Genomic DNA, 19035 nt, shown 5'->3' on the forward strand with positions numbered 1-19035 from the left:
AAATGGCATCAGAATATGCCTGAGACTGACATACTATTATAAACCACTAACCATTTCAGAAATACATATTAAGTATCTACTAGGTATCTATTACTACTGCAAGTAGTAGACATATAGCAGTAATATAGTCCACATCATAGATTTGAAGACAGATTTAATTGAGCATGAATCCTAGTTAGCTTAAACCAGAATGAGTCAATATGACAACCAAGAATCCAGGGATTGAGAAACAGTCACTTTAAGAGTTGGTATGTGACTCATTCACTCACTTACTACAGCACACATGAAACATGATAGTAGATTTTGGTTCATGAATACAAACCACTTAGAAACATGGGTACATCTTACAGTCTCATAAGAACAACACCCAGACACAACACTTTGACAGTGAATATACAGCCAAGGATGTCAGCTCTTGGTAGGGAGAACTAAGCCAGGGTAACTATGCACACAAAGAAATGTATGAGAGGTGAGTGGTGGATGGATGTGGTTATTGGCTACTGAGTGAGCACATGGAAAGGCCTTAACATCATGTTGACAAATTTTCTATCTTCATCCAAAGTCCACTTTACAAAAAAAAAAAAAACACAAAAAAAAAAACTTGGCCTTGCATAACAAAATGAACATCAACCCAGGGAAGCTCTTGGCTTGATGCCTAAGCGTGCAAAATCCACAACAACATATGCACAAACTGGGTTTGTAGCTTGGGGCCTTTGTCAAGAAAATTAGGGCTAGAGGAAGAAAAAGGTCATGATTAGCTCCTTCTCAGCCATGTTTTCTGGCTAAAAAAGCAAAGGAAGAAGAGTGGCACTTGATAATATTTGGGTTAGAAATAATTAATGCCAAGCTATCAGGGAATCACACTTTGAAATAAAGGCCTATGGAGAATATGAGTCAGAAGAAGAGATTTCTTATAAGGCAGAATTACATGCTGGGAAAGAAATAGGTATGGAGTGTTTAGAACATCAAGAGGGAATATGGAGGAAGAGTTGCCAACTACACCCAAGGCCAGGGGCTAATCATTGTCCCACAGGCAGCTTCTCAAAGTTATCTCCAAGGAAATCAACTTGATTTTCAACTTCTGATTTCCCTAGATAAATAGGAAGCAAATTATTTTGTGCTCATTATGAAAAGGAGAAAATGATGGCAGGCAACAAGATTATGAAGGACTTGCCCATATGCCTGAGGCATTAGTGGAACCTAGAATTCTCTTCTGCTGTGTCAGCAGCTCCTCTTTTGCACTCTACTAGCCTCATTCCAACGGTGGCCAAGAAGTGACTCCATCTCCCTGGGAAAGCAACCTAGAGTGACAGAAACCAAGGTCACTCACCCGGATGACATGTTCAGACTTTGGCACTAGATCGAAGAGTTGTCCAGAACCAACTGGGCCAGAGCTCGGTGCATAATGGATGAGGCTCGGAGGCTTGTCAAGGTCATGACACAAGAGTGTAGCAACTACTGTATCCTTTGTAATCACCTCCTTGCCTCTGTACCTGTTTCATTGTTGAAGAAGTAAAATCAATGGAGTTAGACATTCTTTGTCAGTGTAATGTTTTTCCCATACACCTCCACTTGTGTGTATTACACCTATGTATGGATGGCCTAGTTCTACTGGGACAGACAGATCTACTCAGGAGCATCCTCAGGGAAACCATTTCTCAGGAGATTTGGGGAGATCAACTTCCTTTTCTGGGAGTGCTCCTCTCTGTACTCTGCTGGGCACTCGGCCGGCATGGGAAGTTCAACCAAGGCCACACCTCAGTGGAGAAGACTCTGGTGGGAATTGAAGGGTTCTCTGGGGTCCTTGCAAACTGGGCCATCTGGAAGGTGTGATTAAGGGGGATAAATTCATACCATTCTATAATCACACTGGGCTTGTTTTCACTTCCATATGTCCACTCATCTCTTCATAGGAATCTTAACTGCCCTGTGTATGTTCACTCTGAAATCTTCAAAAACTAGCCTAGGTTCATCCTTCAGGAAACTTCCCAATCCCATGTGATCTGCTCTTAACAACTAAAGCAAAGCAGCAGTATTTAATTGCCATTGTGTGTGAGTGTGTGCGTGTTTTACTATTGCTTTCTGTGTATTCATCTTATCACCTTGACAAGACGTAACCTCCTTAGAGCAAATAATCATAACATATTTATCCCATTACCTCCAGAAACTATAACCGAGTGCAGAATGTGTTTGGTGTTAGGTTAAATAGCTACAGTCCTACTGGGGGATTAAGGGAAAAGAGTAGAAAGAAAAAAGAAGAGGAGGAAAAGAGGAAAGTAAACATTTACTAAGCCTATGATAGTTCCCGTAACTAAACAAATTCCAAGCACAGATTATATTTGATCCTTTCAACAATGTCATGAAGTATGTACATTATCATCTCATTTGAAAAGAAGTCATGGGAACCAACAAGACCACACTGGGGACAATTGGCAAGGCTATTTTTTTACTTTCCAATACATAATCAGTAATTAGACTTACAAAACATGAGGACAGATGTGTATATATAAATTGACCAGAGAGGGAATACGAAGTGAAAGAGCTGAACATGGTGTCTAACACCTGTAATTCCAGCGATTCTGGTGGTGGAGACCAGGAATATCATGATTTGAGGCCAGTCAGAACAAAAAAGTTAATGAAAACCCCGAACTCAAGCAATAAGCCAGTATGATAGCACATGTCTGTCATCTCATTTGTGCAAAAAAAGAGGATCGTCTTAGCATATATTTGGTACCAAAGTCCACCCTGGAAAATTTTAAACCAACACTTTGCCTGAACCGTCAAATTTTTATTTGATATACTTACAGTAAGTAATTGACACAGATTTGAATATGGGTTGCTTACACATCCCCCATTAAGAAAGTTGCATGTTTGATGCACACATCCTATTACCTTCTTAAAATAAGTAACAGCATCTTTATCCTGAAAGCTACATATGGGATTTCAGGTAATCAGCGATGGAACTATAATAAACAGTATGTAGGCTATGCTCAGAATATCACATAGAGTGCCCCAATTGTTCTTCATAACCACCCTCTAGAATAAGTAACATTGTTGTACTATTTTATAGAGGAAACAATGAAGGTCAAAGAGCTTAGTAAATGACCCACAACTGTTAAGTAATAGAACCAGATTTCCACACAAGCCAGCGTTATAACTCAAAATCTCAGGCTTGTACTGCTGTCAGATCTTGAAAACCCAGCGTTCAGTCATGAAATGATCCAACAGGCTGTACAGTAGTTAAGAACCATAATTAAAGAGGCTAACCTGTATTAAACAAATTTCTACACTTTAACCAAGATTCAATCAGCTGACAAACCTTGTGTCTAGTTGGGCTAAATAAATGTGGCAAGACCTCCCTCTCTCGGAACACTGAATTCTTGTCCCTGCCCATCTGTCTTGGCTCACCTAATCAGATATTGGTCACAGACAGGTGAGTTGTCATTAATGCCATTAATGGAGGCAGTCACTGGAATAGCTGCACACCTCTGGTCATGATCACAAGCCTTAATGGAGAAGGTCTGAATGCTTGCAAACCCAACTGTCTCCACATCCAGACGGGTGGCGGTCACCACAGTCCCACGCTCTGTAATGAAATAGTGGCCCAGGGTGTCATTATCAAAATTGTTTTATTACACACATAGCTGCAGAACAGACCCCATGCGAATTATGCCTGATTCATTTGACTTAAGAAGATGATTCAAAGTACTGAATGGTATTCAATTATGTATGCACCTAAATACGTGTGTGTGTGTGTGTGTGTGTGTGTGTGTGTGTGTGTGTCCTGGCCCTTGAGCTCATAGCCTAAGGCACTGTCCATGGGCTTCTTTGCTCAGATCAAACACTCTACTACTTGAATTCCCCATGCAGCTTTTTGGTGGTTAATTGGAGCCAAGAGTCTCATGAACTTTCATGTCCAGGCTGTCTTCAAACTGTGATCCTCTGATCTCAGCCTCCTGTGTAGATAGGATTACAGGCGTGAACTATTCGGGGCTTGGCTCCGATAAGCCTAAATTCTTAATCATAGAATTTTGAGTAAGTCACATCAGAAAATAGAGAACCATCAGTAGAACTTTCTGTAACAAAACATACTGTAAATATGTATTGTTCATCATGATAGCTACTAAGCACCTCTCTACTGGGCATTAAACAATGTATCAGGTGTAACCCTGAGCCGTATCTCAAAACCAGGCATAGTGAAGTACACCTGTAATCTCAACTACTCAGGAAACAGAGGTGGAAGAATGGAAGTCTGAGACCTACCAAAATAAAATTAGTGGGGATTATCTTAAACTACAAGCAAAGGGACAGAGGGTGTGACTCAAGTGACCAAGTGACCAAGCTCTCATCTAGCAAATGTTTAGCCCTGACTGAGTTCACCCTGACTTAGTACCACCCTCCCCCCCTCCACTTCCAAAAAGAAAAATAGTTCTAGCTGCTCTGTGGAGACATTAAGAGTAAAAGCAGAAGCCACGGTAAGAGACTGGAGTTGTTACATTAAGAGGGAATGGCTGTCTAGCTGAGACTCTTCCAGAAGCAAAGCCTGAGAACCCAGGATTTGAGTACAAGTAGTTTATTTGGGAAGTGATCCAGGACACTGGGGCATGGGGGTAGAGAGACAGGAAAAAGAAACTCCTTAGAAAATGTGTGCCAGCAAGCGAGTCCCTGTGATTGGCCCCTAGAGCCTGGGGAACTCTTGGAGCTGGCACGGGACACACAGTCAAAATTGTTCCATCCCTGGAGGAAAAAATCAGGAAAGTAAAGTTTCTATCCCATTTTTCTCCAGAGAGATAGAATTTCTCCAACAATCCCAACCTGCTGTGAGAAGAGCCCTGTTCATTCAGGACATGAAGCAAGAAGAAGAGTTAACTTGGGTTGGAGAAGACATGCTAGAAAGTTGGGCACGGTGGAAAGTTGGGAAGCTAAGATGGCCACCTGAGCACAGCCACAAAGAGTCACAAGGTAGCTCAAGAGGGAACAAAAAATAGGTCTTGGGTGGAGTTATTCTGCAGACATAGAGGAAGAATCTTCTTGTTGGGTTTCTGGAAATAAAAACAAGTCAGTGTGTGGATCTGCAGATACCTCTACAAAGCAGATTTGTAGGGACAACCTTCAACATACCTTTATCAACTGCAAAGTATGCATTCCATGGGTCTAGTTCAAAGCTCACATCTCCCAGGTGATCTTCATCAGAAGCCTGGCATTTTCCAACTGTTTTCCCAATTGGAATTTCTTCTTCCAGTGTGACATTGACTTTATTGTGCAGAGTGGAGTTAAGAGAAGTAACACTCAAGACGCCATTTTCAATACCAAAAAAACTAATTTTAAAACAAAAGATTGTTAGAGTATTATTATTTGTTTGGTGCCTTTCCTATTCTTTATGAAGGAATAGAGACTTGGGGACAGTAAGATTAAAATAGAAATCATGCTTAGGGTATTAGCAGATAGCCCATGTATTGGTCACTTATCTACAGTTCCAACAAAACCTCAAGGGCTTTTCATGTGTTATCTTGTTCCTTCCTCAGCCTTCCGAAGTAGGAACCATTTTGTCCCCATTTTACAGATGTGGAAACTGAGAATTTAAGACTTTCAGGTAAGTATAAGGTGGCTGAAAGAAGATAACCCAAGCCTGTTTTGCTTCAGAGGTTGTATACTTGATCACATGTTTTAACATGAGTCAGTCTCATAGAATTGCTGATCCTTTATGTACTTTAGAATATAATCTCCCTGGTGATAATAATAATGAAAGATAAGCCAGCAACTCAGACATGAAGAACACATTGCATTGATTGTACCTTGTTTGATTGCAATTTCAATACATTTTATCATTTAAAACTATTTTAGTTTTTTTTCTTTGTGCTGGTATTGAGGCCTGAACTCAGTGACTTGTGCTCTTGGTTGGCTTTTTCTGCTCATAGCTGGTGTTCTACCACTTGATCCATATCTCCACTTCTGGCTTTTTGCTGGTTGATTACAGATGGAGTCTTGAAGATTTGTTTACCTTGACTGACTTCAAACCCCAATCCTCACATCTCAGCTTCTTGAGTAGTTACAATTATAGGGGTACACCACTAGTGCCTGACCTATTTTCTTCTCTGTGTGTGTGTGTGTGTGTGTGTGTGTGTGTGTGTGTGTGTGTGTGTTTTGGCCAGTCCTGGGCCTTGGACTCAGGGCGTGAGCACTGTCCCTGGCTTCTTCCCGCTCAAGGCTAGCACTCTACCACTTGAGCCACAATGCCACTTCTGGCCTTTTCTATATATGTGGTGCTTGGGAATCGAACCCAGGGCTTCAGGTATGCGAGGCAAGCACTCTACCACTAGGCCATATTCCCAGCCCTTTTTTTTTTTTTTTTAAGGAAGACTGTTTTAGCTAGGTGCCAGTAGTACACATCTGTGATCCTAGCTCCTCAAGAGGCTGAGAACTAAAGATTGCACTTCAAAGCCAATCTAGATAGGAAATTCCATGAGACTCTTTAACCATCAAAAAGCCAAAAATAGAAGTGTAGAACACCAACTTTGAGCAAAGCCCTCAGGGACAGTGAGTGCCTAGGCTTAGAGTTCAAGCCCCAGTACCCCTGCACACACATACATACATACAGACACACACACACACACTCATATGCGCGCACACGTACACATCCATAAACAACAAACTTCCCTTATGACTCTTACATCTTAAATGTTTTTTACCTTTTGCTTGTTTTCCTTCTCAGCATAAAAAAAGACATTTTAAAGTCAAATTATGAAATGCTTTATTGCCTTACCTGCAAGTAAGAGTAGGGTCTTTATTATTGACATTGATGAGGAAAATCTTTAGATTTCCAGAAGTAGACAATCCTCCGGGATCGACCACTTTAATGACCAATGAAAAGCTAAAGGCACAGCCACAAGAAAAACAGCTCAGATTTTATGTAACTAAAAGGCTTCCAAAGAAATGGACAGTATGAGATTTAACTCACAGATTACAGCACTTGATTTGTCTGGTTCAAATGTCAGTCAACTCAGTTATTTTAGCAGTTGGAAATGGCTTACGCTTTGTTAAGAAACAAATTAGTTAAATTGATGAAAGAACAAGCAAGAACTTAGCAAAGTATCTATTAATCCTCATAAATGGCACCAAGAAAAAAAAAACGCTCTGGGAATTCATTTTGCATAGTGGAGCAGAGCTTGTAGTGGGTTCCTACCCCTTCAAAAAACTTTGTGTTTTAATATTGGGCACTGATAAGTTCAAATGAGGTATTAAAAACACTGCAAAATAACTTAAGACAGTTAAATGGTTAACACATTTTGATTTTAGTAGAGATGTTCATGTGTTTAAAGAATGGAGAGATGAGAAAAATAAAAGCTTCCATAAACTGGGAGCCCTCCTTCCTGTCTAAGTATCCTAACTCTGCAAATCCCATATTCAATCCCGGAAACTCCTCAGTCCTGTGTTCATTGAAAGAGATGCTCACCCCTTGAGGGAGAAAAAGTTATTATACTTTAACTTCAACAAACTAAACATTGGTATCAAAATAAATGTTTCCTTCCCTACACACATACATGCATACATGATGACTCAATTTTCTTCTTTATAATTTTTCCAACAAGTTGATATTTATAAGACTTTTTTTTGTCAGTTGTGGGACTTGAACTCAGGTTGTGGGTGCTATTCTTAAGCAATTTTTGCTCAAGACTAGTGCTCTGCCTCTTTGAGCCAGAGCACCACCTCCAGTGTTCTGGTGGTTCATTGGAGATAAGAGTCTCATGGGCTTTCCTGCCCAGGCTGGTTTCCAGCCATGATCCTCAGATATCAGCCTCCTGAATAGCTAGGATTACAGGCATGAGCCACTGGCTCCCAGCAACACATTCGTTTTCTTCACTGGAAGATGCATTCATGATATGAAGGCTCCTACTCCCTGCCCCCGGCTTCTACTTCCCGTGGGGCTTTAGTACTGAGGATGCCCTTTTACTGTTAGTTTTGTTGTTTGTGGTGGTGGTAGTGGGAATTGAAATCAGGGCCTTAGGTTTACTGGGCAAGTGTGCTTTAACACTTAAGCCATGTTCCAGACTTTTTTACTTTGTTTACCAGGTAGGGTCTCCTCTTTTGGGCTGGCCTTGGACCACTTCCCAAGTGGCTGGAATTACAGGCATACACCACCATACCCAGCCCTTAGGATGCTACCTCCTAGGACCTACTCCCCTCTCAACTTTTGCGACAAGGATGGGATGCAGGCTCAATTCGCTTGGAATGTCTGAAAAGTCCATTTCTTTTCCTGCGAAGCACTTTGATGCAAAACATATAACCAAAAATGGTGGTCATAAAAATCATTATAAAATGAAGAATTAGTAACTTGAACTACCAGCTATCCCCTTGGCAGACTTGGAGGAAGCACAGAGAAAAACATCCTTAAGGTTTGTTTGCATAACAAATGAGCTCTGAGTTACACAGAGAAAAGGCCCTGCCTGCTTCCTAGCAGGCTGCAAACAAACCCCAGTGCTGAACATTTCACTGCTGCACTGTGGTTGAAGGCAGGTGACACAGTGGCTCCTGAATAGCCGAGGCCAGTCCCCAAACCAGCAAGGGTACAACTGCAGGTATCTTCCGATTTTATGTCAAGGCAATCATTTGGAGGCCTCCTCACTTGGGGAGCACAAGCCAAAGCTGACTGGGAGGCAATAAAGAAGAGACTTGCATTCCCCATGCTAGATTTACCTTCTCGTTTCACTCTCAAAATCAAACACTGTGGCTGTGGAGATCGTTCCGGTGCTGTCTATTGTGAAGCCAGAGCCCTCCGGGGAAATGAAGAACTGTTTATTGGACAGTAAAGAGAAAGAAAAATATGACAGAGACATGACCCCCTTCCCTGCAAGATTTTTCACATCTCGAAGAACCACACCTGAAATCTTTGGGTGCTCAGGGCTGCTCACTTGCCACCCCCAACCCATGTTAGGTGATGATAATGATGATGACAGTGATGATTATGATAATGATAACAATAATGGTTAAGCTATCTTGATTCAAGCTACATAACCTGCTCTTAAACATTAAGAATAAATACTCCCGGGGTTGGGGATATGGCCTAGTGGCGAGAGAGCTTGCCTCGTATACATGAGGCCCTGGGTTCGATTCCCCAGCACCACATATACAGAAAACAGCCAGAAGTGGCACTGTGGCTCAAGTGGCAGAGTGCTAGCCTTGAGCAAAAAGAAGCCAGGGACAGTGCTCAGGCCCTGAGTCCAAGGCCCAGGACTGGCCAAAAAAAAAAAAAAAAACAAAGAATAAATACTCCTGCCAGTGGCTCATGCCTGTAATCGTAACTATTCAAGAGACTGAGATCTGAGAATCACGCAATCAAAGCCAGCCCAGGCAATTTTATCTTATTATCTTATCTCCAATAACTTATCTCCAATTAACCTCCCAAAATGCTGGAAGTGGAGCTGTGTCTCAAGTGGTAGAGTGCTGGCCTTGAGCAAAAAAGATCAGAAACAATACCCAGACCCTAAGTTGAAGCCCCAGGACGAGCACAAAAGAAAAAAAAGAATAAATTGTTCTAATCTCTTATATTCAGTTATTACCTAATAATTTCTCACTAAACCCCACCTAGAGCTAAAAGTAAAGGAGAAGGAGCTACATTCTGAGGAATTTATTGGCTGTTGAAAGACAACTTGGGGCATAATTGGTTTGCTGATGGTGAGGACGGACTCTTTGGGGATAGGGAGAATGTGATCAAGCAACTCAACAATGGAAATAATAAATGAGCTACTGGCCATCTGATTTTCTATGCATAGGTACCAACAAAATTTTAACAAGGTATTTTCTTTCTTTTCTATTTTCTTTTTCTTTATTTTCATTCATAGATAGATAGATAGATAGACAGAAATAAAGAGTAAGAGAGAGAGAGATAGTATTACTAGAATTTGAACTCAGAACCTCCTATGTGTTAGGCAATTGCTCTATCACTTGAATCACATTTCCAGACCTTTTCACTTACATTACTTTTCAAATGAAGTTTTGCATTTTATTTTAACCTAGATTGGCCTTGGACTCCCTTCCTTTTTACTATGTCTCTTGTGTAGCTAGGATGACAGTCACATCATACCACACCCAGCTAATAATTATTAGTTACGATGGGAGTTTCACTAGCTTCCTGCATGAGTTAGCTGGAATCCTAATACTCTCCAATCTGTGGCTTTTGATTAGCAGGGATTATAGGAATGAGCCACCATGCCTGGTGCAAGTTGCTTTCTTTTTTTTTAATTGTCAAAGTGATGTACAGAGAGGTTACAGTTTCATACATTAGGCATTGGATACATTTTTTGTACTGTTTGTTACCTTCTCCCTCATTCCCCCCTCCCCCTTCCCCTCGCCCCCCATGAGTTGTTCAGCTGGTTTACACCAAACAGTTTTGCAAGTATTGGTTTTGTAGTCGTTTGTCTTTTTATCCTGTGTCTCTCGATTTTGGTATTCCCTTTCACTCTCCTAGTACCACCAGTATACCAGTATACCAGTATACACAGTTTCCAATGTACTCAGATAAGATACAGTGATGGTGCAGGTACAACTTCAGGAAGGGGATACGAGAGGATCATCAACAATAGAAGCTACGGTTTCACATGGCATGTTGAAAGTAATTACAACAGTAATATAACAGTCGTTTCCATAACATGCAGTTCATTTCACTTAGCATCATCGTATGCATTCATAAGGGCATAGCTATTGGGCTCTTGTGATCCTCTGCTGTGACTAGCCTAAACCTGTGCTAATTATTCCCTATGAGGGAGACCATAGAGTCCATGTTTCTTTGGGTCTGGCTCACTTCACTTAGTATAATTTTTTCCTTAAGAATGGGGCAATGTCATTCTTTCTGATACAGGCATAAAATTCCATTGTGTGTATGTACCACATTTTCCTGATCTACTGAGAGGCATCTGGGTTGGTTTCATATTTTAACTATGACAAATTGTGCTGCGATGAACATTGTTGTGCTTGTGGTTTTAGTGTTTGTTTGTTTGTTTTTTGGCCAGTCCTGGGGCTTGGACTCAGGGCCTGAGCACTGTCCCTGGCTTCTTTTTGCTCAAGGCTAGCACTCTGCCACTTGAGCCACAGCACCACTTCTGGCCATTTTCTGTATATGTGGTGCTGGGGAATCGAACCCAGGGCCTCATGCATATGAGGCAGGCACTCTTGCCACTAGGCCATATCCCGAGCCCTTTAGTGTGTTTTTGTTTGTGGTCTTTTGGGTAGATGCCCAAAAGTGGGGCTGCTGGGTCATAAGGGAGCTCTATGTTTAGCCTCCTGAGGAATCTCCATACCGCTTTCCAGAGTGGCTGAACCAGTTTACATTCCCACCAACAATGAAGTAGGGTTCCCTTTTGGCCACATCCCCTCCAACATTTCTTATTGTTAGTTTTCTTGATATAGGACATTCTTACTGGGGTGAGATGGAATCTTAATGTCTTATTGACTTTTATTCTATACTGCCTTTTAGGTATTCTGGTAAGTGCTCCATATATGTTGTCTTTTAGTTTTCCAGTTCTATTTCACAGATACTGTCACTGTCCCATTTCACAAATAAGAACAGTGAGGCTTAGAATATCCAAGTGCCCACCCCACCTATTTTAGATCGGGGCGGGAGGGGGGGGAATCTTAGATGTTGCTTTTCTGTTCTCCACACACAGGATTCCTAAGGCAAAGTTCTTACCAAAAAAGGCAGATGAAGTCAAGGGTTTTTCCAGGGCAGATGAGATCAAATGATTACAAAAGGCCACGATAACAAATCCAGGAGCTGATTAATATCAGGAGCTAATTATGCTGAGTGCGACAGACTTAATAATTGTGTATACCCAGAGATAATTTAACAGAGAAGATTATTAAACACAGAAGGACTGAAAAGCAACCTAAAAATCATTTGAAGAAATTAGTGACCTTTAAGTGTATTGATTTTCTGATGAATCATCCTGTTCTGATTAATTTTAATTCATACTTTCCCATTCTTTTTACCCGTACAAGCAAGGTGGAATTGATTTCTATTATATCTATCTGTAGAACATTGTGAATGCATCATATTCTTGGGCAGGAGAATAATGACACCCATTCCACAGGGGAAGGATGGATGATGATTGGTAGTTAAATTATCCTAGAGTGCACACAAGCACAAGGCCTGGCTACATACAAATAGATCTGATTGTTTGAAAAAGACACCCACATTTGTATTTGCAGCCACTCAAAATTTGCAGTTCCAAATTCAATGCTAGCGTTACATAGTTGTCAGCAATTATTCAAGAATCCTGTGTATATTAGAGAGCTGTATTTTGTGGTTTGATTTTTTTCATAATGTGAAGTACTACCTTTTAGAAAATGATAGCACTGCTATGAATTACTCTTTGTGATATTCAGGAGCGGTTTTGAAATGGCGGTTGCTAGGCAGCCAGGGCCATGGCTAGAACAGCCACCTCCATGAAGGATTCCCTGGACAGGACAGACATTGAGGAATGAGATGGTAACTCTCTGTAAGTTAGATTCAAGTAAGTTAGATTCAGTGCTGTGGCACCTGCCCTTGTCCCCATTTTGTCAGCAATGTCACCACCAACTTCAGTGAAGAACTGTTTCAACCACAATCATAACTACAGCAGCCTACTCCCAGGTTCCCGGGTGTGAGGGCAGATTGCAGAGAAAGTGACATTCTGGATGGATTTAGTCTCACCATCCACTTTATTCCCAGCTCTGAGAAGGCTTGCTTGTGATTATTTGCTCTCAAGAGTAGCTGGAGAATTGGAAATGTCAGAACCCAACTTCAAGCCAAACACAGAAGGAGCATTAGCACCTCCCAAGCTCGAAGCTTCGAGAGAGCAGAGCTCTAGGAACCACAGCAGGCCTCCGTGAAAGGACAAGGGTGTTGGCTGCCAATTATTCTGTTTGTGTGCTCAGATTTTTTTGCCCAGTGAGCTCCCACAACCCTTCAGATGATGCTGTGGGATTGGTTCTTGTCTTAGTGTACCTGACAGAGGAAAAGGAGGCCAAAGGTCAGAAAAGCTACTGGAAAACATGTTATTAGCAAGTAGGCAGGGTGAAACTCAGACCCAGGGATTCAGGCAGCAAATCCATTCCATACTATTGATGTTCTCCTTGAAGATTCTTTCCAGCTGAAAAGCATGTCTTTTTTTTTTTTTTCTTTCTTTCTTTCTTTCTTTCTTTCTTTCTTTCTTTCTTTCTTTCTTTCTTTCTTTCTTTCTTTCTTTCTTTTTCTTTTTTTTTTTTTTTGCCAGTCCTGGGCCTTGAACTCAGGGCCTGAGCACTGTCCCTGGCTTCTTTTTGTTCAAGGGTAGCACTCTGCCACTTGAGCCACAGCGCCAATTCTGGCCGTTTTCTGTATATGTGGTGCCAAGGAATCGAACCCAGGGCTTCATGTAAACAAGGCAAGCACTCTTGCCACTAGGCCATATTCCCAGCCAAAAGCATGTCTTTTTAAAAGAATAAATTAGCTAATTAATGCATTTAATTGTGCTGGTACTGGAGCTTGAACCTAGGGTTTGGGTGCTATCCCTTAGCTTTTGTGCTTGAGGCTAGCACTCTAGTACTTGAGTCACAGCTCCATGTCTAGCTTTTTGGTGGTTACTTGAATCTCAAGACTTCCTGCCTGGGCTGGCTTTGAACAATCCTCAGATCTCAGCCTCTTGAGTAGCAGGGATTAAGGCATGAGCCAGTAGGACTCAGATTGTCTTTTTAGTTTTAAAACACTGTAACTAAACTTATTTTTTTTAAGTTTTGGGTGGGTACTGAAGAGTCTAGTTGGGTGAAGACTGAGTTGTAGAGCAATTCCATGTCACTTTTTATCCAGGAAGAAAAGTAAGAGAGGGGAAACGAGAATGGAGGAAAGAGAATAAAGGAAATATATGAAATGGAGCCCTGGGACTTTAATACCTGATGGTTCACAAGAAAAAGGTGAACAAGGAAAAAAAATAGTCAAAAGGAAAGGAATAAAACCAATACTGTTTATTATTACAAAATAATGTTAACATTAAGCAAGACATAGTGGCTCATGCCTGGAATCCTACCTACTCCAGAGGCTGGAATGAGCAAGATCAATGTTAGGTGCCAGCTATGCCAAAGTATAAATAGGTATATCACAGTCCAGGCTATCCTGGGCAAACACCAAGGCCCTATTCAAAAGATAATGAAAGCCAAAAGGCCTGGAGGTATGGTTCAAGTGGCTGAGCACTTGATCTAGCCAGTGTGAGGCCCTGAGTTCAGGACCCAGGAGTGTCAAATAGTAGCAATAATAGTAGTCTTAGCTAACATTTATAGGATATCTTCTGCCAAGTATTATTCCAAACACTTTACTTACACTACCTGATTTAACCTCCATGACAACCCTAAGGTAGATCCTAGTAGTAGTGCTATCGTAAAGAAACAGAGATCCAGAAAGGTCATGAGATTTACCCAGAATCTTAAAACTGGACTGTGGCAAAGCCCGAATTTAATCTAGGCTCTGTGTAACTTTAGAGGTTCTATTTTGTTCACATATTTACTGTGTCTAATTTGATCCAGGCAACTATTTCCTTAAGGGAAATTAACAGAATATATGATGTGGGCTAAGTATTTTTAATGGTGTTTTTAATAGTATTCTGAACTATTCAAAAAGCAAAATTATTGCCTGGTCACTGATTATCTATAAAATGTTTTATTGGAGAGAAACAGGTTTATGAAATTAGTTTCAAATTAAAAAGCAGATATAAACCAAGCACCAGTGGCTCACACATATAATCCTAGCTGCTCAGGAGACTGAGCACTTCAAAGCCAGCCCAGGCCAAAAGAAATTTGTGAGACTTTTACCTCCACTTAGCCACAAAAAAGCCAGAAGTGGAGCTGTGGCTCCAATGGTAGAGGTCCAGCCTGTACAAAATGTCACATGAAAGCAAGAGTCACGAAGTCCAAGCCTCTGTACTGTTGCTTTTTTTTTTCCATTCCTGGGCCTTGAATATAGCCTGGACACTGTCCCTGAGCCTCTCTGTGCTCAAGGCTAGTGCTCTACCACTTGAGCCATAGCAGTTGCTTTATCTGCATAGTCTATTGGAGACTTTTCTGCCCAGGCTGGCTTTGAATGGCGATCCTCAGATATTTGCCTCCTGAGAAGCTAGGATTATAAGTGTGAGCCACCAACGCCTGGCTTAAAACTATTTTTAAATAAAAGTAAGAATCAGACATAATTGAAGACTAAACCTTCATTGTGTTAGTGTGGCCTTGCATTTTTCCCTGGGCCTATGTGAAAAGTAGCAGCAATTTACCTTGAACATTTTCTGTAGCACCATGAGTCTTAGTTTACCCTTGAAGATTTCAGGATTCACACATTCTTTTACTACCCTCTCAAACCACTCTCTTGTCTTCACTTTATGAGCAATAGGAATAGTTTTCCTTTTATACCTTTACTGGACTGTCAGAGCTCTCCTTCCTCTAACTTAAAGCTTCTATTTACTTGTCTCAGTAGCTAGCTGGAGTTAGAGATCCCGTACTCGTATCTTGTATTTACGTTGGGTGTCTGACTCAATGGCTTTAGTTCTAAACCTGGGTATTAGAAGCATAATCTGACATATTTTCATGTTGCACAATTTAGTGATGTAGTAAGCACTTCTGATCTGGTGGACAAAGCATGGAAAGAAAAGGGCAAGCAAACGTGTGAACTCAAAATCCCTGATGGAAGGCAGCAGGGGAGCTCAGGAATGTTTCCTACTAGGAATAAAGAGATGGGACATCATATTCCTTTAGTGGTTAAGGGTTACCTTCCCCACCCCTGGACATTTTAAATTTCAGGTACTTCTTGTTCTTTCAACCTGCAAGAAACACCCATGGCAGTCTTCTGGCTGAGAGTGAGTGGGGCTGAGAGCTGGCTGCTCTATGCAGAGATATTTACAAAATTGTCACAGAGATCTGCCCACTGCTCTCTCTACAAGTTCCTTTGTTGAAGAAAGTGAAATCACTGTGTGGCTGAGGCGTGCAAGAAAGCAGAATTACTTATTACATTTGCAAACCAATTACCTTGTATGTAAGTAACTTTTAGTTTCCATCCCATATTCTTTAAGAACTCTCACAAAAGGTGAACTTCAACTCGGAATAGATTGGTTAGGTGTACCCCAAGGATAGTAGGGGGAAACAAAGGGAGCTCAAGTTGCAAGAGTGCCAGTCAGTGATGTCTGCTATCAGCAAGTGAAAAGACATCACTGTATTCACTGGGAGCTTGATGCCAAGGATACCATTAACATGTTTACAGAGCTTGTCACAAATGCTAATTCCTGGGCCCACCTCCAGAGATTCTGCTATCTGTATTTGTTAACCTCCCACTTGATTCTCCTGATGCAGAGTAAAGAATCAGGGTAACCTCCAGTGTGAAAGACTGTGCGGGTCCTGGGTAGTTTAGGGATCACCTTAAAATAGTGAAATAAATTCTTCTTATAGTAAATATTTTATTATAATTCCTTTCTCTGTTTCATAAAAAATTTCTCTTCAAATATCAGCTGCAGAACATCTTTGCCTGCTGTGTCTGGACTTGCCGAGCCTCCAACAGTGTTAAGGTTGAACAGGCCAATGGCTGTCCAATCTTCATTTGCTTTATGTGACTAGACTTAAATGACTGACTTATTTTCTCACCTTTTTCTACTATTTACACTCAAACAACAAAATAATAGCTTGAACTTACAAAAGATACTGTTGGATGGGAAATAGTTGCACAAGTTGCAAGGCAAGACTAGCAATTTGTCGTGAGATTGTTCAGCGTGGATTGTTTGTTGTAAGATGATTTTGTGACTATGGGCTGAAGTATGCTCCAAGCTTGTATGCCATCTTGTGGAGAATTTTGCAAGGTGTGTAATTCTGAAGCAAATACTGCTTCTCCAATATTTGTTAGGAGCCTGACTGTGGTTTTTTTCTCCAATCATCTGCTCTGTGTGTGAAGAATTAGTTATTTTCTAGATAATTAAAGCTATTCTTAAAATCACTCTTTCCCAATTACATACTTATTTCAAGTAAAATTGTTGTTAGCTTGACTAACCCAGATAATTGCCTCCATTCTCAAATTGATTTGGCCAGTGTATGTCTAAGCTAAATATTTTATCACATACTAGAACTTTCCAAGAATGTCATATTGTACAATTTAAATCATCTACTCTTATTTCTTGGCTCCAGGAAGAAATGAAATGTTTAGGAAAACTTAGAGTAGATCAGACTCCTGGGTACAACTCAGAAATCAATCTTTCCAGCAAGTCTGCAAATACCCCCTAAAGATCTACCACAAATGAACACCAAAGCCAGTTGCTGCTTATGCTAAGGAAAAACAAAAGCACAGCGACAACAATTATAAACTCCATGAATCTAAATGCTTTGCAATGCTCTATTCAATGTTACCTTTGCAAAACCTACAGCACTATTTTTGGAACAGATACCTAACTATTAAACAATGGGTTAAATGAGCAGGTTTGAGACAGTTTTAAATGTGTTTTGCAGTAAATACATTTTGGAAACTTTTGAAAGTTATATTCAGTACCAAAACATTTTGTTTAGAGGCAACTTACAAGCTACTTTGGACTAGGCCTGTAAATATATTAAAAGCTGGACAGTCTGACCTACCAATATGCATTTGTGCTCTTTGATCGGAGTCATTTTTTCTGGAGCCAAATATATTGGCTCCAGAAAAAGAACAGAATTCACTGAAAAACCTCTTGTGAAAAATAAGGCACACTGTTATATAAACAGGCAATTCCAACTTCTTATCACTTCTTAAAGAAAATAGGCAAAAGCTACAGACCACTCATCCACAAGGCCTCCAGAGACAAAAAACTGAGTTAATGGTCTACCAGGCCATACTTACAACTTGAGACTATTTTTTAAAAATTTTATTGTAAAGGTGATACACAGAGGGGTTACAGTTACCTAAGTAAGGTAATGAGTACACTTCTATTTGAAGAGTGTCACTCCGTCCCTCATTTTCTCCCATATTACCCTCCAGCTCTCATTATCCTCAAGTTGTATAGTTCATTTCCAGCATAGTGTCTAGTGAGTATCACTGTTGCATTGGTTCACCCTTTGTCCCACTGTTTCGGTGAGTCCCCTTTCCTTCCCCAAATCAGATAAACTTATATACAAAGCAATGGGTACAGAAATAAAAAAAACAGTGTCAATGAAGAATAAAGCAAAGGGGAAAAAAGGAAAAAGAAGAAATAATGGCAAACAGTACAGTAAAAAAAAAAACTCTTGTTTTCATTTCTCGGCGTTCATTTCTATAGGCATCATTTTATATGGTCATAGCACAATGAAACTTCCTAAGTAAAGATCCAGAAACACAATGAATCAAAGAAAGGCTATGGGACTATTTTAACTATGCATACCTTTCTGTTTAACTAAACCTCTCAAACATGTCAGAAGATGTACTAAGGTCATGCCTTCTTGTATCTTCCTTCCTTTCTCTGCCCTTCACCATGTCTCTATTTGGCATATAAGGGCTAGTGAAAAACCTGATGTGAGACTTCTGAAATTTAGACGCCCCTCAAAAACCTGTTTCAATCATAATCTCATTTCTTGTACAGTATCTCATTTTATGGCTCACTTCACTGATACGAAATTTTATTTACACATGTCCTAAACACCAAGGTATTGCTAGGAAAAAAGATGAAGCCAATCCCTACTTTTCTGGATCATATAATTCATAAGAATCATTATAACTCTTCTCATGACAATTTCATAAGAATCATTTCTAAGTGATGATAATGTGTGATTGGGGTTAATAAAAGGTAGAGGGACTCATTTCTTTCCCAAGCAATACCCACACAAGGAACGCAAATATTTTGGATCATTTCTATAGAGACCATGGCTAAGTAAGATCTTCCAGCAATCTCTCCCCAGAGACACACCAAATGTTCAGCAGCTATTCACGCACCAAACTACCATGACAAGAATGAAGGAGGTAAGAGGAGAGACCACCATGCTTGCATTTAGTACCGTGAACCCAAAAGGCACACTGAAGAAGACAGGAAGGAAATGGCTGGCCCAGATCCAAGCAACTCAGCA

At 40.6% G+C, this 19035-nt stretch overlaps 1 protein-coding gene across 1 annotated transcript in view; it reads right to left on the reverse strand.

Moving 5' to 3' along the window:
• Positions 1 to 19035, reverse strand: part of LOC125357944 (cadherin-related family member 3-like) — a 52854-nt gene that overhangs the window by 20505 nt on the left and 13314 nt on the right. The window contains exons 5-9 of the mRNA XM_048354780.1: positions 8695 to 8789; positions 6764 to 6871; positions 5122 to 5318; positions 3409 to 3586; positions 1331 to 1493 (exon numbers count right to left, since the gene is read on the reverse strand). Coding sequence (XP_048210737.1) covers positions 1331 to 1493; positions 3409 to 3586; positions 5122 to 5318; positions 6764 to 6871; positions 8695 to 8789 — 741 coding nt within the window. The remainder of the gene's footprint in view (positions 1 to 1330; positions 1494 to 3408; positions 3587 to 5121; positions 5319 to 6763; positions 6872 to 8694; positions 8790 to 19035) is intronic.

This window comes from Perognathus longimembris, chromosome 10 (genome assembly GCF_023159225.1).
Source record: "Perognathus longimembris pacificus isolate PPM17 chromosome 10, ASM2315922v1, whole genome shotgun sequence".
NCBI classification, from domain to species: Eukaryota; Metazoa; Chordata; class Mammalia; order Rodentia; family Heteromyidae; genus Perognathus; species Perognathus longimembris.